Source organism: Rhipicephalus microplus, unplaced genomic scaffold (assembly GCF_043290135.1).
Source record: "Rhipicephalus microplus isolate Deutch F79 unplaced genomic scaffold, USDA_Rmic scaffold_32, whole genome shotgun sequence".
Classification (NCBI taxonomy): domain Eukaryota; kingdom Metazoa; phylum Arthropoda; class Arachnida; order Ixodida; family Ixodidae; genus Rhipicephalus; species Rhipicephalus microplus.
The window spans coordinates 3275922-3297874 of record NW_027464605.1 but is presented as its reverse complement, the minus strand read 5'-3'; the positions used below and the strand labels follow the sequence as shown (position 1 = coordinate 3297874).

Here is a 21953-nt window from a genome sequence, read left to right as displayed (position 1 = left end):
TTCGCCGAAACTTGCCTCAAGGCTGCCTTCAGGGCAATCTTGATGTCGTGGCATTTTTCAATGAGTTTTGATTAATTTCTCCTACATAGTCTCCTAGTGTGTAGCAGTCTTTCTAGAGAAAAAAGCCAGAAGTCGTGCAACGAGAGGTAGGACCGGCTATCGTGAATCCACGACTGTATTGTCGTTCGACATGTACACTAAAGCCAAATCCTGAGGAAGAACAAGCGGCATTTTTCTAGTGTTCAAATCACCCCTACACATGACCCACACTCCTGCTGCATATGGCTGAGAAACCACTTTCCCTGCATTGCTGTAAAGCAGTCTATGTATCCAACTTGCACACTAAAATTTATATACAGTTGAACAGCTTTATAGAAGACACTGTCTGTTGTAAGAGCCAAATGGGTATAAAAGACACCCCTGTGCCTGCATAGAAATACAGTCGAACCCACATATAATGGCCCCACTTAAAACGAACTTTCGCTTAAAAAAAGAACAATATCCGCATGACCGTGAAAATATACATTAGTGTAACGGCACAAAATCGCACTTACAACGAATGTCTCCGAGCGCCGCTGATCGGTTACAGCCAACGGGGTCGGCGCTCTGCCGACTTCCCGGGAAACCACTTTCGACCCACGATTAGGCATCGGCGAAATGCCCGTACATTCTCGTTAAACGCCGACCCTGCCTCCGCGCCCCTCTAGTGGCCGCTCTCCCCGACTGCTTTTTTGTTACGCACCCCTCCGTCCTTTGTCCCCCCGCTACTCTGAGCACCTTGCATCGCCAGATGAGGCCCGTGTTTTCACACTGCCACCGATCTTTCAAAGACCGGTCCGCCTTCCCCCTGTTTTTGATCGCTGGTACTGTCATTGGCGTAGCCGGCCTGGAGTGACCAGACCATTTGCCGACATCGTCAGCTACTGACTCTATCCAATCGGCTGTGTCTAGTGCACGCACGTACGCTACCCCACCGATTCTAATAATTCGCGATTCATTTCGTGTTTGGGATCTGTTCTCGCTCACTTCCCACTCAGCTCGCATGCCCTCCGGCCACGTGGGGAAGCAGCACGAAAACGGCTGTTAATTTGCGCGGAACAAATCTCGAAATATTGAAGTCGGTGAAGCCACGCAAACCCGCCGGTGCTACAAACGGTTTTTTGACCACGACTGTCAATTCTTTGAACACTGCCGCGCACACCGATCCAGGCGGCTGTGCTTTGACCTCTGCGCGCGCAGGCACTCTTCCAAGTTTTTTTACGCGCGAGTGGCGCGTTTCGCAGACCTTTCAAGCAAGCTACCCGACCTGACTTCTTAACGCGTGTTTTAGTTTTCAAAGTCGCCCTCCCACCGTATCCTCCCCTCTTTTTTCTCTATCGCAACTACTTGCCCTTCTCTCGCAAATCGGCTCTCTTCTCTGGATCACAACCCCTTTGCCCGTCTCCACCGCTCCGCGACACCAGCCAAGCTGGCTTGAATTCAAAAGATTCGTTTTTGGACTAGAAACGGGCCCAGAGCTGTTCTACGCGTTCTGGCATGTGTCTCGCGTGTGTGCGTCTAGCTCGCTCTTGGTGTTTGTGTGTGGTCAGGATGGCAGACGGGAGGACTTGCACGCTTTTTCCTGCCGCTCAACAAAACGTCAAAAGTGTGACCGCTTGACTTGAGCGTAATCCGCGCGTTGGGTGCTGCGTTGCGGAGTGCTTGCTCATTCATAGCTGTTGAACACCTGGCAGCCAACTTGGAGCTTAGGGGGTCCTGGTATTCAGCTGTGGAGATGGTGAATATTTTGTGGGCGGCGATGATGGCTACATGCGTGCGGATCTGTTTTAGCGAGGCCGACTTCGTCAACGTCAGTCCCGATGCCAAGCTTGAATCTTCCGAACAGAATCACTCCGGCAGCGATTTGTGGCAGCACATCGCCGACTTCGACCTGGGAGAGCGGGTGGGACATCTGTTGTGATGGTTTAATTACGGCCGATGATGATGCCAACACTGCGGAATCGTGCACGGATTAGGGCATTGTGAATGAAGTACGAGGCAAGAGCGATTTGGAGAAATCGGACTGCGAGAACGACAAAACGTTGGAGCCAGTGACTCATGCAGCTGCTTATGCCACGGGCCTCGGCGAACGAGCACGCTGCCGTTTGAAATAAACTCGAGACCGCCTTTATCCCTTTTGACCTTCTAAAAACGTGCATCACGGACTTTTTTTGGGCAAAAAAAATTTGGTGTTTCCACTCACAACTTTTTAAAAGCTGTGTTTCATTTACTACGAACTTCGGTGTACAGAAAACGAACTTGCTTTGAAGAGAGATCTTCCTGCACGGCACACCTCCCGAATGTCTTGGCAATCCGAATTTCAATTTATTTCCAGCTCAATTGCGCAATGATTTGTCAGTGCATGTTGCTTTCACAAGGCAGTTCAAATGTAACCCGGCTTCTACAGTAAAACCTCGCTAAGTAACTAGAATCCTGAAAATATGTTCGAATTAAGCATGTTTCCAAATGAATAACATGTGCAAAAATCAGGATGCAAGGTACTTTGCATTACTGAAAGTAATCATAGGTGGTTATCTGCTGTGCTAGCTAGTTTGTGGCTCTGAGAGTTGTATCCAGCAATACCCGGTCTCAATTTTTCCACACACAAGAGAAAATGGCAGATCTCGCTGCTGCCAGCGTGGGGGGATGGGGGAAGAGAGAGAGAGAAAGAAAAGAATCTTGTGATTAACTAAATTGCACTTCTGCAGAGAAAAAAAAATGTATTTCACTTCAACACAGTGGTGACATGCAGGCAGCATGTCACCTGCTCCTCGCAGCACCAGCGCATCATGATGCGACCATTCGCCCCCTCGGTCAGGCAAAACAAAGAAATTATTTACCAGACGGACGCCAGTGACACAGAATTGATGATGTGTTCTGGCTAGAAAACATGACCACTGAAGTTTTCCAACAGAGTTTTTGAAGTAGGTGTTGCAGGCAAGAACTCCCCAACAGTACAAATGCGCAGACTGCCAGAGCAACCATTAATCGCACCATCACATATATCGTCAATTCCATCAGATCATCCTTTACTATCTTTTTGATGCCGACTGACACTGCGAAAAGAATGCAACATGCTGCCCACGTGTCACGGCTGTGCTGCAGTGGAGTCTTGAATTTTGTCGATATTGTTTGTTGATATTGTATTAAAACAGCGGATATCCAAGACTTTGACATAAATCAAGTCGCTCCAGTCATTTCCTTACTATAGTGAAGCACGTCTTCTCAACAAAGGCACACATTTCAGCTGACCATAATACTGCTTTTTTATTTCTGGCAGCTACCAGTTTGCGGTGCTTCAGCGGTCACTTCTTGCTAGTATCAGCCACATCGCACCGACTTGTGGCTCCTAGGGGCCACTGTTCTCGCTCATGTGCGGTAAAATCGGGATCTGAAATTGGTCCATCGCACCCAAAGTCTTCAAGTTAACCAGCTGGTGCTGAACATCGCTTCGAATTATCCACTGGAATTTGCACTGCAAAACACAGGACTGCAAAAAGTTTAAATTAAGCGGAATTTCTAAACAACAGAGTTTAAATTAGAGATGTCTTACCATATCATATCTACAGCTGGCTGGTGAGCATATCTCGACTGACTCTTTGTACCAAGGTTCCCAGTTGAATAACATATCAGCACTGGACAAACATGTCTACTGTAGCTGTTCTTACAACCACATTACCAGGTTGAAGATGACAAAGTTCCAGATTTATCTCAACAGCATAACTGAACTGTGTCACAAAGACTGCCATATACTTGGCGTCCATGCTAGCAGGTAACTTTCTGCGTCTCAGCTTTTTTTTATTGAACACTGTCTACGGAGCTCAGGGGCCTTTCTCATTTGTCACAGGCGCCTTGCACACACATTGCCAAGCACAATGATGCAACCATCTTCATAGCTATGATATTGCCTTAAAATCATGACACTGACGAAGGCAGCATTCAGCGGGTCCAACATGAAACTATTTAGTCAAACCTGTGGCCGGCAAACCGAAACAAATGACCGCAAACAAGGCACGCTGTACAATGACATCGGCGAATAGAGCATTGGGCGTCGATAATCTGATCCGTGGCAAAGTGCGTCTGCATTTACACGTGCGGCATCGAACATTCTAGCGTCAATGCTGGTGGCCGCGTTTGTGTGCTCAAGCCTATCCCATGATCTGGAATGCTCTCGGACATTCTAGCGAGGTGCAAATCGATACGTGCAATGGGCCAGTAACATAAAACACGAGAAAGGAGTGCGGCAATATGTTAAGCCTGTTCTTGATCAATACAAGGTAGTCCAGAGAAGTATTACGACAGCGAAGCTGAAAAAAGGATAGTAGCACAGCGATGATAGAATAGGCAAAGGAAAAACACAGAGAAACCCGTTTCAATGAAGAAAAGAAAAATGATGATGAATAAACTTTATTTTCGTATCCGGCATGTTTGCGGTCCGGGCTAGACCGCACAAGGAGGTACCGGGAGACTTTGTCTCTGTACAGCCTCCCTGGCCTGCTGGATAGCCCATTTTTGGTCTTGAACTTCCGAGGTGAGCAGCACAAGTCGCCACTGCTCCCGGAGGACCTCAGGAGAACTTGTTGATAAGCCGGGGCATTCCCATAATATATGTTTGTAAGACGCTTTTTCTGTTACACATAGCTTACATTTATTGTCCGGGTATAAGTTTGGGTAGCTCCTGTGGAGGTGCACAGGGTTCGGGTAGCAGTTCGTCTGTAGCTGTTGGTATTCCGATGCTTCTTGCCTGTTTAGACTCGGATGAGGGGCGGGAAAGACGCGCCTTGCTTCTCTGTAGTGTTGCATGTATTCTGTGTAGCTTGCAAATCGGTCTTTTTGTGGTATGCCGGCGGCGCCAGGAATGATCATCGAGCGGTGTGTTTGGGTTGCGCGGCGGGTTAATTCTCGCGACAACTCATGAGCCAGCTCGTTAGCATTGGGTGTATCAGTCTCTGTGTGCGCCGGGAACCATACGAGGTATTTCGGTTCATCTACTTTGTGTAGTTCTTGGTTATTAACGAGGATTCCGAGGGCTTGCTGTGAAATCCGTCCTTGCGTAAAATTTCTGATTGCTACTTGCGAATCGCTCAGTATGAATGAGTGTTTGTCAGAGGTGATAGCCATGGCTATGGCTACCTCCTCAGACTCCTCTATACTGTTTGTTATGACAGAGCACGCATTAATACAAATGACGGACGTGTCAATCACGACAGCAGTGTGAGCTTTTCGTTCAGGGTATGGGCTAGCATCTACAAAAAGAGATTTACTGTTCCTGCCGTGTGCTTTGAACAGTGCTTTTGCTCGGTGTTTTCTGCGGTCCGTATTGACAATGGGGTTCATGTTTTTCGGTATCGGGTTAGAAATGATCTTAGCTCTGATTGTATTAGGGATGTCATTTTTGACACCATGTTGTGCATGGTACATGATCCCTAATCTACTCATTATATTTCTTCCCGTTTTAGTTTTACTGAGCCTTTGAAGCTGGGATATCCGCTGAGCTTCTATAATCTCTTCAAGCGTATTATGTAGTCCTAGCTGAAGAAAAAGGTTTGTGCTAGCATACTCAGGTATTCTTATCGCTTGTTTGTAGACCTTCTGGATGAGTGCATTTATTTTGTTAGTTTCAGCTTTTTGCCAGTTGTGGTATGCTCCTACATACGTTATGTGACTTATGACGAAGGCCTGAATTAGACGAATTACGTGAGCTTCTTTCATACCTCGGTGTTTATTCGCGACCCTGCGAATCAGTCTCATCGCATTCGTGACTTTGGTGTTTAGTCTGCGTATAGTCTCGCCGTTGGCACCGTTAGCCTCGATGACTAATCCCAGTACCCGTATTTTCGGAACTTTCGGTATAGCTGTGCTCTCCTGTGTATGAATCCTAATTTCCTCATATTGCCGCTTGTTTTCCTCTGACTTGCGTGGTCTGCCTCTGATTGCTGGCCTAAAGAGAAGGAGTTCTGATTTCTCCGGGGAGCATGTGAGTCCTGTGCCTTCCAAGTATCGCTCAACTGTTCCTATTGCTTCTTGGAGTCTCTGTTCTGTGTAGCCGTCGCTGCCATCACTGACCCATATTATGATGTCATCCGCGTAGATAGAGTGATATAATCCGGGGATTTTATTTAACTTTTTCGGTAGTACAATCATGATTACACTAAAGAGCATTGGCGATATTACGGAGCCCTGTGGAGTGCCTCTGCAGCCCAATTCTTGGAGATCAGATGTAAGGCCGCCTAAGCTGAGCCTTGCTTTCCTGTTGGTCAAGAAGTTTCTGACGTAATTATAGGCTCGCTCACCCATGTTTAAGCTCGATATGCGGCTGAGAATTGTTTCATGAGCTGCATTGTCAAATGCTTTCTTGAGATCCAGACCGAGTATGGCTCGTGTGGATCTTGTGGGGTAGTCTATGATTTGGTGTTTAATCTGTAGCATGGCGTTTTGGGTGGCTAGGTGACGACGGAAGCCTATCATCGTGTGTGGGTAGTACTCACCATCCTCAAGATAGTTGTTGGCTCTATTTAATAATGCATGTTCCATCACTTTTGTTATGCATGACGTTAATGAGATGGGTCGGAGATTTACTTTGTTGATTGGCTTTCCAGGTTTTGGTATAAGGATTGTTCTAGCCTCTTTCCACGCGTCGGGTATTTTCCCTTCTGTCCAACATTTGTTTATATATCCAGTTAAAAATTCCATGGATTCACTGTCCAGGTTACGTAATGCTCGGTTGGTGACTCCATCGGGTCCCAATGCTGATTTTACATATAATTTGTGGAGCACAGCTCTAATCTTTGCTACCTCAAAGTTTTTGTCCACGTTGGGGTTGGCTTCGCCTGTATAGTTTTTATGTTGTAGTGGCAGCGATTTTGGCATGTAGATGTTTTGTAGACCCGTCATTAGCTGTTCCTCGTTTCCTTCGTATTCGCGTGTGAGACGACGGATAGTGTGTCTCTGTTCAGTTTTGGTGTTGGTGGGATCTAAAAGAAACCTTAGCAATATCCACGTTTGTGATGTTCCAATTTGGGTGCCCATGTCCTTACATATCTCCGCCCATTGTTGCTCACACAGCTGCTTGCAGTGACTTTCAATGTCTTTATTGAGCTGTGCTATCTTTTTCCGGATTGTTGTGTTGTGTCTTTGCCTCCGCCATTTGTGTTGTAACGCTTCTTTAGTTCGCCACAGGTGGATTAATCTGTTATCGATGCGCTCAACTGGGATATCTGTTTCTACTTTATGTGTGGCTTTCCTGACTGAGTCTATTATGCTCTCGCACCATTGCTGGATATCGTCAGGATGTTCGGTAATCGTTTTTCTGATATCCCGAAATTTATCCCAGTCAACTAGACGTCTCGTGTTACATATGGTCGTAATCCTGTCGATATCGGTGAATGGTACGCGTGTTTCGAGTATGCGATGGTCACTTCCTAAATCATCGAATGTGTTGTGCCATGTAGCCCCCGGGGCATTCTTGGTTATTGTAAGATCCGGTGTTGTGTCTCGCTGAATGCTTGTACCTATGCGTGTGTGTGCATGCGGGTCTGTTATCAGAGTAAGCTGTTCATTTTGTATGCTCTGCCATAACCTTTTTCCCTTTGGGGGTGGTGTAACCATACCCCCATGCCTCATGTGCGGCGTTGAAGTCCCCTGCTATGATGAGCGGGGCGTTGTCAACTAATATCACGGATTGCCTAAATAGAGAGTGAAATTGCTGTCTGTGATTTTACGGACTGCTATATACGTTAATAAATGTGCTGCTCCCTTTTGTTTTCCTAGATAGAAGTTCTGTCATTATATGGTTGTATCCACATTCTAGATTATGGATTCTGACCGTAATCTCTCTCCTTACTAGTGTAGTGAGAGCTTTATTTCCTTCTTCATGCTCGAGACTTACTGACTGGTATCCTGGTAGTGTGGAGAGGCCATGGGTTTCTTGAAGTAAAATAACATCTGCCTTGTTACCTTGTCAGATGTACAGCTGGATGACAGATTTCTTAGCCCTGAATCCTCTACAGTTCCATTGTCATATGCGGAGTTGTCCTTTACCACGCCTAACCATCGCTGTTCGTTATTTGTGTGGAAGGCGTGAAAATAGGTGGGTGGATGAGAGGGGTTGGTGGTTTTGTGGGAGCTGCCTGCAGGGGATATGGTGCCTGCGGTTGTTGGTGAACGTTCGCGACTACGCCCTGAAGGTCTGCGGATGTTTTTGGGTTGCATCCTCGTTCCAGCATTTCTACCCTGGCTGCTAGTGCCGTCAGATCAACAGACGTCTTAGTGGTGGTTTCCAGGATAGATTAAAACGCGGTTAATAGCTGGTCTACTTTTTCTCAATGTTATCCAATCTTGTTTGTTGCGAGATGCTTTCTTATTTAGTGCTTGGGGGATCTGTAGTTTCTTGCGTTTTGGCCTTTCGTTTTAACGGAGGGGTAGTTATCTCCATGCGATCGTCGGCTATGGGTGTTCCCTCCTGCATTACAGTATTAGTTATATTAGGGCTTCTGGGTTTGCCGCATTCGCGTTCCATAGTGAGGAGTTCTATTTGAGCTTGCATCTGTTCTATCATTTCTTTCATTCGTCTGTTTTCATCTTTAAGCTGCTCAACTCTTGACTGTTGTTGTTATTTCTACCATTATTATTTTTAACTTCCTGAGGTCCCTCCGGTCGCAAGCCGCATACTCTATCTGCCCAGCTCACCTTGTTTGTTGGTCCCTTAGACGCCGATCCCGACCTGGAACTGGGGTGGGAGCTTGCAGGGCTGCGGTTCCTTGAACCGGAGCGGGATCTTGTTTGCTGTTGTTGTCCGGGTCTCGATGTCGAGCGCTCTCGTGGACGTCCTCTTGGTGGAGATGAGCTTTGCCTTTGACGTTCTCGTAGTCTGGCCCATTGTCTCTGTTTTACAATGTTTTTTGAACCTGGCCGTGCAGTTTTTATCGAATGTAACGTGGTCTTTTCCACAGATTTGACAACTAGGGTCGCATCTGTGGTCGTCTTTGGGGTTGTGAATGCCGCAACCAGCACAAAGTTTATCTTGGGGGTTGGGGCACACATCACTTCTATGTCCCTATCTGTTGCACTGCTTGCAGTACTCAATTTTCTTGCGGTATAGCGTGCACGGTATTATTACTCCATCATAGCACACACTGGAGGGTACCTTGTTTTCACTGAAGAGCACAATGACCGTTGTAGTATTCCCCAGTCGTTTCGCTGTGATGATGCTGGGGTTTTTTTCAGTGACAAGGGCCGCCCTAATGCTACCGGGCGTTTCTTCCAGTGGGATTCCTTTAATAATACCATTGGCTGTATCTTCTGGCGCTGTTTCATACGCTGCCACTTCATATTCTTTGCCACGTATAAGTATTTTCTTGATTTTTCTGTACTGGTCAGCTCGGTCGGGGTCTGGTGTGCTCACTATCATGATGTTCTGTGTCTTGTTGGGGCATATCACGTCGAAGTGCCAGACTTCTGGTGGTGTAGCCGCGGCTTCATGTATGCCTCTGGTTATATCGGTTGGGCCGAGTGCGGCTACGCGTAAGCCTCCTCTCGGTCGGATGACAATTTTGTAGTCTCCCGCTGGCAGCTTGGGCATTCTGCTCGCTTTTTCGATGCGGCTCATTCGTCTTTCCTGCGTTTTGGCTCGCATGTTACGAAAACCGGGTTCTACCTTGTTGTTAGCACCATGGACGCCATCAGCGTCTCTGACCGATTGATGTCCGGGCTTTCGACGACGCCCGTAGTAGACGGTGTGCCAGCCTTCTTCACTCTCGGTAGTGGCTGGCGATTCATCATTATTGTGTTGTACGTCCATCGTCCTCGAATCAGCTGCACTGTCTTGCGCGTCGCCTGCCGACGCGGTGGATTCCATTGGGTTTACAGCGCAGGCTCCCTGAGGAAACCGGCCTATTTCGCGAGGCTTAACAGCGTCTCGTGCGGTGTGCACCGAGAAAAGGCCGTAAAAAGACGAAAAACAGTTGGCCCACCTTGTCTTTGGTATCCTGAGAATCTGGATGACGAGGCGCATTTTCTGATATCACCCTGAGAAATGCACATGGTGATTTTCACAGCGAAGTTGTTCATGAAAGCAGGAGCCGACGTGAAGCGCGTCTGCACTCGTCGGCGCTCGCAGTGTCTCTAAGAAAAATGCAAAAGAAAGCTTTAGTACTTACAGCTAGGTGCTTGGAATTTGATAGAGTGGAGCTTCACGGGCTGTGTGAATCCCAGAGAAATTATGAGCTGCGATAAAATAATATAAAGTGAAATTAGCAAGAACCTGGTGACAAAAACAAATGAACGCTTGTTTGAACTGTAAGACAAACATGGCTCGTACTTATGCAGTAGACATTCTGTTCGTGCTTAGAACAGAGATGTTTAACAGCATGAGAACAGACATCATCGTGCGAAACCTGAATTGCGTTTCAATTCACTGCATTTTTTTTTGTAAACCTAAGGCAATTGACCTTTACACTGACCCACCCAAGATGACTCGGTGACCTGAACTTCCACAGCTCCTGGCTGGTACCAAGTGCCACAATATATAATACTTGGAGGATGCCTGAGCTCACCTTCAAGAGTAGAATGCGACAACACAATCGAGCCCAGAGCGCATCGCATTCTCAATTGCTAGCCTAGTTTCCATTCTCGGCGCATGCCACAACCGTGCCGTAAGAAAACAAATGACCGTGCATGTCACACTGGCTGTTTCAATCTATCCTAGAGCAAAACACTGGAAGTCCTGTCGTCAAGTGGCCACTATGCCTTGATTCGTCCCTTTGCGATTCAGCGAAAGGCCCACTGCGAGCCAGTACGGCAACATGCGAACCCACATATCTGCCGATTTAGTTGAGGCCTCTGCTGCAGATGACGATTAAATTTGTCCGAGTGTTTTGAAACAGGTGGGCCTTCAAACACCCACTCGTTGCACAGTTCCCATGTTTTGATGCCTATGGGATTCTAAGCTTCTCCCACGTGATATTACACGAGCTATAAGGAGACTTTTGCCACTACATGAAATTCATGTAGTGCTTTTTTTCTTTTTTCAAACAGTTTCAAGTAATGGCATTACTCTGTGGCAGAACACCTGCTCTTCACACAGAAGACCTAGATTTAATTTTCACTGTAGAACCAAATACTTTATTTATTCACTTCAATTGCATCTTACGATTTTTTAGTCTCGAACAAGACTATTTTTCAATGTCAACCAACGATGCTTGACACCAACGCCAATACCCACTGAAATTTCTGCGAAACGAGCTCCAACGCTATCACATTACTATATTTGTTTGTGTGCACTCTGAACCTTTTCTGGCAAAATTTGTGCAAAAAAGAATATCGCGTAGACTTTGTGCTATATAGCGAGAGGTCAGCTGAATATAATAAACATCCCCAGCTAAATTTCTATCTAAATTTTAAGGTCTTATGTAATGAAACCACGACCAGACCTTCCAAAAGATGCTGGTTCAATCCGAGCCGTGACGATGCATTTCAACAGAGTTGAAACCAACTACTGTGTGTCTCATAGCCAAAATGGCATTGGGATTTTAAGCTCCATAACCAAGCGCACCGTCATCACTCAGGTAATTCCATTCCACCAACTCCACCTTCGACCATCACCCCCATGCATCTAAGAACAGTAGCATTTTTGTATCTGCACTGCGTAAGTATAACACCTGCAAGTACGAAGGTTTCGTTTGGAAGCTGTGACAAATTGAATCACATTCTCGATCTTTCTCTTTTTTTTTTTCTGTTCATAATACAGTAAGTAATATGGACGTAACAAAAAAGTAGTTGTTACAACACAAGTCATGTCAGAACAATGTCAAACACGGAAATACAGGTAAACTCATAATTCGAACAGCTGTTATCAACCTATAAAGCGAACGTTACAAAAAAAAAAATACAGTCAATCAGCCCTTGGGCATAAAAAATCTGTACATAGAGATCAATAACAGTTGATCATAATTCAGCTAATTCATGCTAGGTGGCAAAAAAAAATACATAAACTATGCAGAAGAAGAAGCATAGGCATTTGATGCAGCTATGCTGCGGTAGTTTACACGTTGCAGTATGTTACTGCAGTGAGATACTGCAGTGACTGATGGATGTGTTTATAACTACACATAGCCGAACAGAGCCAGGAAATTCTTTTATTAGCAGCGTCAAATACCTCTTACCACATCAAATCGATGTGTTATGTGCCTCTGTGGCTTCTGATGACATTCCACAATGACAAATTAAGGTGATTGCTCATGAGGGGCATACTGGGAAAATACGCTGGCAGTGCTTCCTCGCTAGGATGTTTGAGGCGCTTCGCTCCGTTTCGTCTTGTTAGAAATACGAGATAAGTAAGTTGTCACAGAAAAGATGGCCATCACTACTGTTGCAGCTAAGATTGTGCGAATATTTGAATGTTTCCAATATTTGAACGAATAGTAGAGTATTCGAATTTGCTTCAATTCAAATTTAAATTACTCAAAATTTCGAAATATTTGCAATGAACAAATAGGTGCATATTATTCTGCATTTAACCGCCTGCAGAGATGGTTTCACAGCAGAGTAGTGGTGCTAAACTGTGAAAGCACCTATCCAAAGAAAGTCCGCTTTGTCGCTAAGACCTCCTTCAAATTCAGAGGGGCCCTGCCACACTTTTCGCGCATGGTCAGGAAACGCTGTCGATTGGTAGTCGAAGCTCCTGAAAACACGCGAGCCAAATGTTATAGCGCACCACATGGCCTGGAATTCCGAATAAAATTTCTGTCAGCTTAAAATTGCTCTCTTCTCTCTGCAAATGACACCATAAGCTCAAAAATCACTCGTCACAGCCATTGTATCAGGCCTTCGCTGATTTTAGCATGGAGCGCTTGGTCATTACTGGGGCACCACTTGTCCTATGTACGCGTGCGATTGCACTGAAAAGTGGAGTTTTTGAACAAAAAAAAAAAAGAGAAAAAGTGCTCAAGGTGAGCGTGCCACATTTTTTTTCCCCAAATGCCATCTCTTCCTGCATGGCTTCCAGCACTTCCAAGAGGATGAGAAGAGAGAATGCAATTGCAGCGTGTGACAAATCTGCAACTCCGCCCTACCCGATGCATTCTAAACATTTTTGCAGCGGCGAACTTGTGAGGCAATAAGCTTTCTTTAGTGAATCCATTCCATGGCTACTCGAGAAAATGTTGCAGGGCCCCTTAAAATGAACATTTTACCCTCAAATCAATTCATCATTTTTTGAAGCATAAAAGCTTGTTATGGCAGCTTATACGTTCCAAGTACACGAAATCTTAAAATGTTACGTATTTTACAGGTCATCACTCGCATCCTACCGAAGTCAAATCCTGCTACTACTCAGAGTTGTTCAGACTTCCTTTGAAGAAAAAAAAAGGCATTTGCCTAGGGGCCTTATTTCAATTTGAAAAAAAAAAAAAAAAATATTGTTTAGGTTAGTTCGGTCCTGATAAATGTGCCAACTTTTTCTATTTGTCATATGTACTTTTCAAATTCAATTCAAAATGATTCGACCACAATAACTATTCACTTAAAACCGAAAATTCACTATTTGCACAAGCCTGGATTCACTATTTGCACAAGCCTGGTTGTAGCACATAAGGACGTGGACGATGAAGAGGGAAACAGGATAAGAGCGCATAGTGTTCATCATACCTGCTCATCACAGTCAGATTCCAAGTAGCCATCTCCCGAGGACAAACAGCCAGAAAGTGGGTGGTCATCAGATTCATTTAAACATTCTTGAGCGTTGCGATCAAAGAATGTCGACATGTCAACCTGTAAAAGTGAACGTGCACGCAATTACATTGGCTTCACTATGTGAATTAACCAATTACCCCCTGAAATGAACGTGCCAGCCGCTTTACAATACAATTTGGGGAAACTCAAGAAAAGGATGTGAATGAAGCAACAAAAGCTCGAGCTTTTTTTTTTTTTTTGCTACATTTCTTACATATGCACTATCGGCGTCATATGAAACCCGAAAAGCTGCAAGCATTCATTCACACTGGTGTAATAGGGCGCTCCATCACTATTGACAAGCGCGCATCCTGTTCGACAGCACGGCCCATACATGTGCCTTTCACGATGATCACTGGACGGCACACACTATACCATTGCAAATGGTTGCTGCTGTTGAGGTTTCAATTGACGTTGCTTGTACGGGGCTACCAAAGTGAAATTAGAAAATTTAGGCTTATGTAAGTAAGGCACCCAACCTTTTTGTTTCCAATTATTTCGGTTAGCAGAATTTTGGTCCAAGTAGTTGCCCCAGGCCCGATATTGCCTCTAAAAGCCAGATTCTAAGCTACACGATGTGGCTATCTTGATGAATGACTCATAGAAGTTGTTAAAATAAAGAAGTTGACATTGTGTTTGAATCTGTGAGGATGCAGCTATCATGAAATGACATAAAACACAAGCCAGCAACTTCCCTTTGCTTTCTTCCTTTATTAATCTTTTTTTACACTTGCACAGTGAGCTTATCATACAGCTTTCCCTAGTTAGGATATAGAGACTGGTGGTTAAAAACTGCATCTGCAGAAGCTTGAAGGCAACTTACATGCTTTCCATTCCTATCAGTCTATAAAAAGTGGTGTCTCCCATTGCACATTTAGCGTGTCAGAGCGACTAAGTGACGTACCAAATCAGAGTTCACAAATGCTAAATGGATGCTGAGGAGAGGGAAATCTTGATTTGGACGTCACCTGTTACTTTTTTATAATGGCCTGAAAGCAAGTCGTCATTTCTGATTTGGGGAAAGAGCTCATTGGAGATGGTGCTTTAGAGGAAGGTCATCGCATCAAGATACTCGCCCAAATCATCAATTAACATAGAGTTTGAGAATTGGGGCCCCAAAGAGCTTGGGGACCCAAGAAGTTTGCGACGCCCCAGGGCGCATGCGCAGAACTCAAGCCAATCTTGGGCTCTTGCGTTCGTGCTGACCCAAGGCCCAAAACCTTTTGTTTCAGCACTACCAAAGCTATGGGGTGTGAGAAAGCCACAAAGTTGCGCAGAAAAACATAGTCCCAGATACATTAAGTGCCTTAAAGTTAACAAGGTAGACTAAAATTGGCGTTTGTTTGGTGTATGTCACGTGACATTGTTATGTAATGCGTTTATTATTGTTTGTATTTAGTTCGTACGCATGAAATTATTTTTGTCTCTCACTTCTGGTCACTGTGTTTGCAAATCGACATGGCAGCATCCATGCAGAAGCGACCGCCCGCTTCAATCTGAACTTGCTCTTGCTACATGCCCAACGCACTGACAGCAACAAATGAATGATAAAATCTGCCATCGATTTGTTTAATCATACTCTGAGGATAAAACATCAGGTACGTTCTGTCGTTATTAGCGAGATATGCTGCTTGCTTAGCCGCACATGCTAAAACTATCACACCGAGGCAGGGCTTGGGCTGCGTCGATAACTTCATCTAGTGCAAAAGGGCACAAAGTGAAGTTATCCACAGGCATGAGCGCCTACCGATCTTCAGCATGCAGAGCAGTAAATCCACGCTTCAAGTTCCTGGCGTGACTGTTTGTTTCACGGTTTTACTGTATTTTTTCAAAGTTAATAAACCAGCCTTATCTGAAATTAGTGTGTATAGACAATTCGGTGAGCAGATGCTGTGAAGACGGTGAGCAGACGACATGGTGCGAATGAATACGTGTGGAAAGACTGATCGCCCTTTCCATTGGCTTAGGGGCCCTGTAGCCTCCACAGTACTGAAGGGTGAGGCGCCAAGGCGCCTTGGATCCCCAGCGAGATGAAGCAGACGCAGCGCGAGCCGCAGTGACGTATGGCCCGCGTCTCGCATAATTTAGAATTTGGCCACGGGTGGCACCCCGTGCGTTTGACCCAATGCAGCCTGCATTTGACCCAGTTCTCAAACTTTTCTGATCCTGCGAACGCAAGAGCAACCTACACAACGAAGCTTGGGGACCCAGTGTCTTGGGCCCCCAATTCTCAAACTCTAATATAAGCATCGATGTCATACAGAATGACTTGCACATGGACACAGAATGAGACACTGGTTCACCTGCTATGTCCGAGTCTGCTGAGCGGAGACACAAAAACGTGATGAACATGCTAAAAGCCGCATTTCCTGAACCTCTGTGCTCTTTGGAAAGCCAAACATTGTAAATAACAATTTAAAAAAATAATGCTTTTAATTCTAAATTACAAATATCACCTGTAATAGTGGAATCACTTGAGAGCAATTTTAGATGTTCCAAGCTCCCATAGCACTTTTAACTGCAACTCAAATGTCTTAATGCCTTTTTTTAGTAAAAAACGCAGGCTGAAGCCGCAAGTTTAATGAGACGTTAGGGACTATGCCTTTCACTTAATATTATCACACGATAAAAATGTACTACCATCCTCAAAATCACTTGCAATATCAGAGAGCATGGCTAAGTGAGCTCCAAGATTGTGCATGGCTTCCAGTTGCCTTTTGTTTCTACAACGTTTGTCATTTGGGGTCCCCTTTCAATGAGAGGACAGTACGCAGTTGTACCTACAGTACGCACTCTTGACGAAAAGTTTAAAACCAAGTACACAACTGAATTTACTTGATGCAGCATTACAACACTACGTAATAGGTAATGTACATGAACGCCGGCATTATTTCGTCTTGGTGGGTGCAAACGGGTGTCAGATCTCGGCTGGGTGTGGGACAGTGCTGGTGTGGCTTGAGGGGAGCAAGTGCCCCTTCTGCACTGCTCTGCCCATGGTAATACAAAACTGAAGATTGCAGCATAGCGTCGCCATTGCAAGCATCACAGTTTAGTCCACCAATTTTTAACTTATGAGTGTTAATTTCGTAAAAGATAAAAATTTTGCACTGCTCTTGGTCTGCACACTTTTAGTGACAGTCAATGCCTTGAGAATGGCGTACAACTACGCTGATGGGCCCACACATAGGATTCACTACATATTGAAATAATGTGTGTTCATGTGCTTCACGTTGCTGACGAATTCGCCCTCACACAACCGATAGTTAACATCTCAGTTCACTAAACCGGTAGAGCGCACATTGCGGAAAGGCATTGGTCCCAGGTCCGATCACCGGATTAAGACGAATTTTTCGGCAACTAGGAAGCCTTCTTTCTAAGAAACCCACACGGACTTCCTCGCGCCATCACACCAAGCGGTTGCCAATTTTCACCCATGAACGTAGAATTCAACATGCGATATTGGTACTTGCATGGCCCTGCACTTTTTCGGTGGCAGCTCCCTCCGGAGGCTCGGAACTGAGAAGTTCCTGAATCTTGGCTTCGAGGGTGTTCGGATCGGCGCCTCGCATGGTGGTCAGCTTCGCCTTGGCCCGGAAGAAAATGAACGTCGGCACGGCGCTTACGCCGTGGGCAGCGGCGATGTCTTGACATTGGTCAATGTCCACCTTCAAGAACACTGCCTGCGTGTACTTGTTGCTTAGGGACTCGAACACCGGTGCCATCCTTTGACAGGGTCCACACCTGCAATACAAAAAAAGAAAAGAAAAATATGTTACAACCAGATACCGCAAGTACGCTAATTTGATCAGGCTAATGTTAGTTCGGAACTATCAATCGACGTGTGATGGTGTCGTAACCGCATCGATAAAACTGCGATGTCTACGACGGTTTCGTAAAAGTAATCAGAAGATGGGATGCTCAGTGTACCTGTTTACTTATTAAAGAAAATAAAAAAAAAAAACACGGAGTTGCGAAGAAGCGCACTAGCTGCTAGCGAGACGATTAGCGAACCATGCAATGACAGGACACTGCAAACACGCCCTAAAATAAAAATACACGCCAAGAGAAGAACTTGACTGCATTCACAAGTGTTAACGACGTCAACAAGCCTGCAGAGTAAGTGACTTAGGCACACAATGATTCATTGACGGTAATGTAGCGCGACGGCTTGCCCATGATGTCAGCACCTTTGGACATAGTGGCGCGTGTCGGTAACGCAGCGCTAGAACTATCCCCTTACCAACTCGCCGTAAAATCCACTATGACAAGGCTGGCTCCAGAGTTGGACAGTTCGGCTTGAAAACGCGCATCGTCGGTCACTTGTTTCACTGGCATCTTGGAAAGAAATACCCGATATTCGATGAAAAGCACACGGCAGAGCGTCGAGAAAACCGGCGGACAGACAGTTTTGCAGAACGCGACGCCACAACGGCCACACGAGGAACTACTCATAAGCGAAAATGTAGTTTCGGTTTGTATTTTATGTAGGAACATATTCATCAGCCTAAGATATTTTTTTACCTGCTGTCCTGCGTATTTAGGTGAAATTCGCATATTGTAAAATGTAACAAAATTGTACCAGCAAAGGAGGAGTAGAGATACATACATACAAAGAACTTCAGAGGGACTGGTTGAACGAACTCCTAAGACCCCCTCAACCTGTGGGCGGCTCCACCCAGGTAGGCACAGAAAGGTAAAGACCCTCCGCGGTGGCCCGGGTCCTCCGACAGCCAGCCTTTGTAGATACAAATCCGGGCTGTGTAAGCTATACAAGTTATTTTTTCAGTAAACTACAGGGCTACACTAAAGCACAATCTGAAGACGGCCGGAACTAAACACAGTGAAACGGTGCTAGATCCATCTTACTGCTTACCGTACCAAATGAAAAAAGAATGAAAGGTCCCAATAAATCAACAAGCCTTTTATTCAGCCACAGGAGCGTACCCAGAACGGGCAGGTGCTTTTACCACGTCGACAGTAAAGCACATGGTGCTCGCGTTCAGTTTTTTTTTTTTTTTAACGTCAACCTGCAACGCCAATGTAACAAAAACCTTTTATTCAGCAACAGGAGCGTACCCAGAACGGGCCGGTGCTTTTACTACGTCGACAGTAAAGCACTTAGTGCTCGCGTTCAGTTTTTTTTTAACGTTAACCAGCAACGCCAATGTAACAAAGGAAAAAACTAAAAAAAAAGGGTCCCAAGCTTGCTTTGTTCGTCGGAGTCCGAGGAAGTTCACCTTGGCCATGCATCACTTCCTTGTAACTTCAGGGACACTCCGATCCATAACCCTGGCCGGTCAGCTTGGTCTTGGCGCGCTTGTCTTGCAACACCGACGAGGAAGATGAAGTAAAAAAAAAAAATGGAGGGCGAATGAAGGCTCGAGCCGGCTCGCCCCTGAAGAGCCGGCCGCCGCGTCATTCTTCGTTTCCCTCGGTGGTGGCGGTCTTCTTGTTCGGCTCGATGTCGTACTCTTTGAGGAGGTCGTTGAACATGGCACGCTGTTTGTCCCTGGTGGCCTCGAACACAGTCTCGTACTTGCCCTTGGCCAGGAGCACCACGTTCCTCAGGTCTTCCGGGGACATGATTTTCTCTAGCTTCTCGTGCAGACGCTCAAGGAGACGCGACACCTGTACCTTTCGCAGGCGGTTGTAGTCGAGGTCGGCAAGCATGAGCCTGTAGCTGCATTCGTCCAAGATGCGCATCACGTGCCGGGTGTTCTTGATGCCGCGGCTTTCGACGCGGTAGGCTCGTGGCACGACCCGCATAGCACGGCAACGCATCAGGAACGCCGCGTTGTTGGCGTACGAGGCGAGGTCAAACATGGAGCGGAAGTAGCGGTTCACCATCTCCATGGGGCGGCGGCCGTAGGTCTTTCGCAGGTGCCGCTTCAGCGACGATGGGCTCGCATGCGGTTGCTGCTGCTGCTTGTTAGACGACGTCTCGCTCATCTCGGTCTTATCAAGTGCGCTCGTCTCCAGAGTGTCGCCAGCCGCCTTGTTAGACTCCTCGGGCATGGTAGTACCGACTCACTCTCGCTGCTAGGGGCGGTTCCCGAATTCCGAACGGACGCCGCACGAGACACTGCCAACGTTGCAGGCGCAGAGCGTGCTGAGCGTGCTGCGCTTGTTCCACCCGCCACGAGAGGCACTGCCGCTGTGGATGGCCGTGCGCAGGCTTGCAACGTGCATTGATAAGTACTTGGAAGCCGTTCGTAAATGTGACGGTGACACGGTGAAGGCTATTTTTAAAATTTTTTTTTTTTTTGCCGAGCTGCGCTTTTTTTGGGCAGAACGCGGCAGCGCCTTCCTTTGATAAATGCACTGCTTCTTCGCGAAGAACAGATTTGAATCGGCGCTTACCTTGGCCGCGTTCTCTGCTTGCGTGCCATCTGGCCGGCTGTAATATACTCCTCTCTTATATCCTCTTTTTTTTTTTTGAGAAAAAAAAATCTGGTGCAGAGAGCGGTTCAGAAACCACCGTGACCTTCTTTTACCGATGTATGACTAGTTGACTATATAGAAACAACCTTAAAATATTGTAACTGACGAAGACGAAGACCATTATTACGTTCATTCAAATGCCTGCATTCAACATATGAAATATATCGACTCCCTTTGCCACTTTCATCATACAGAATATAGAAGAAAACTCACTTGGTTGACCTGTTGAGAGCCAACAGCAGGCATTTTGGAACACATGGGATGGAAGGAGGAATGGGTGAACTTCATTAGGTCTTTCAAAACGCGCTTTAGCACTTTGTGGGCCACTGCGACATAGGAACAGAAAGATCAAGTCTTCCTGCTGCGTCGCAGACCCGTTGTACTGCCCATAGCTGTTCCGTGTCATAGAGCACGGGAAGACACCGCTAATTTGTTGTATGTCCTTCCCCCCACCCCTATAAGGCACTGCGCCGTGTCGCCTGAAGGCAGACAGAAATTAGGTGCCTTTTTCCATTTTCATTCTAACCACTACTACCACCACCACCCCGATGGAGTTCGGTTGTAAGGTATTGCCATGAGCGTGCTACGAAAAGATGGAGACGACAGCACAAATGCGTATATGCTTCATACACCAGGCGGAGAGAGAAATAAGATGGACGGACGAAAAAAAAAACATTATTGAAAAAATGGTAGATCCCTTGTGCATTAGGAATCGATTGATATACGAAGCACGAATGAGGTAGGTTGATATGTCATTTTAAAATCAGTACGTTACGAGGCCGACGTACATTGTGCTGTACATGACTTCCATGTCATGATTGTCTTGTTTGGACATGTCATTTATCTTCGTCGTCTATTCACGTCACGTGATACCAAATTTGGTATATGCGGACATGGCCTCCTATATTTTTCTGCACCGCCGCGGTGGTCTAGTGGCTAAGGTACTCGGCTGCTGACCCGCAGGTCGCGGGATCGAATCCCGGCTGCGGCGGCTGCATTTCCGATGGAGGCGGAAATGTTGTAGGCCCGCGTGCTCAGATTTGGGTGCACGTTAAAGAACCCCAGGCGGTCGAAATTTCCGGAGCCCTCCACTACGGCGTCTCTCATAATCATATCGTGGTTTTGGGACGTTAAACCCCACATATCAATCAATCCTATATTTTTCTTGCTTGCCGGATGAGCGCGAAACGCCTGTCATCTACGGCGGCGCTACCTACGCAGGGATAAGGGTATTTGTACTTGGCCTTTAAGACCGGCAAATTTGGCGTTTGCTAATTTCAGAAGCTATGCCTTGCATTGAAGGGGTTGCCTGCTGAATGAACGCAGAACGCCCGCCATCTATGACGGCGTCACTTACGTTGGGTTAATCAAAATTATTTTTAATTAAGTTTACGCCTTTTTAAATTTTAAAGTGTTTTGTGTTGCATATAAGCTCCAACAACGTAAAAATTTACTTAAAGACAACCTTACTTAAGTGGCACCATCACCGCAGTTCCGATGACGGCCGCTTCTCAAGTGACCGCCGATAATCCGGCAGGCAAGGGAAATCTAGGAGGCTGTGATGTGGAGCTAAAGAAACGGCCGCGAGCGCGCTGTTAGCGTAGCATGCAGTCATGCTTTACATAAAACGCATGTTATGATTATCATGTTTGCACCAGTCATATACTTTCGTCAACCATTCACGTCACGTAACACCAAACTCTGGTATATGTGAAGCTAGCGAAATGGCCGCGAGCGTACTATGA

At 46.1% G+C, this 21953-nt stretch overlaps 2 protein-coding genes across 3 annotated transcripts in view; both read right to left on the bottom strand.

Annotated features, from left to right (window-relative positions):
• The window catches only part of LOC119172823 (Thioredoxin-like), a 61041-nt gene that overhangs the window by 16628 nt on the left and 22460 nt on the right, over positions 1-21953 (bottom strand). The window contains exons 1-4 of one of the 2 annotated variants that reach the window (XM_075884438.1): positions 18008-18195; positions 17238-17508; positions 13684-13806; positions 10197-10263 (exon numbers count right to left, since the gene is read on the bottom strand). In XM_075884438.1, coding sequence (XP_075740553.1) covers positions 10197-10263; positions 13684-13806; positions 17238-17508; positions 18008-18102 — 556 coding nt within the window. In that variant the 5' untranslated portion in view covers positions 18103-18195. Of the gene's footprint in view, positions 1-10196; positions 10264-13683; positions 13807-17237; positions 17509-18007; positions 18196-21953 lie in introns of those variants that run through there. The other variant, XM_075884439.1, reaches the window with a different exon arrangement.
• LOC119172271 (uncharacterized) lies at positions 18674-19976 on the bottom strand. The gene has a single exon (XM_037423315.2). It carries the CDS (start codon positions 19780-19782, stop codon positions 19183-19185), a length of 600 nt encoding a protein of 199 aa, XP_037279212.2. The 5' UTR covers positions 19783-19976; the 3' UTR covers positions 18674-19182.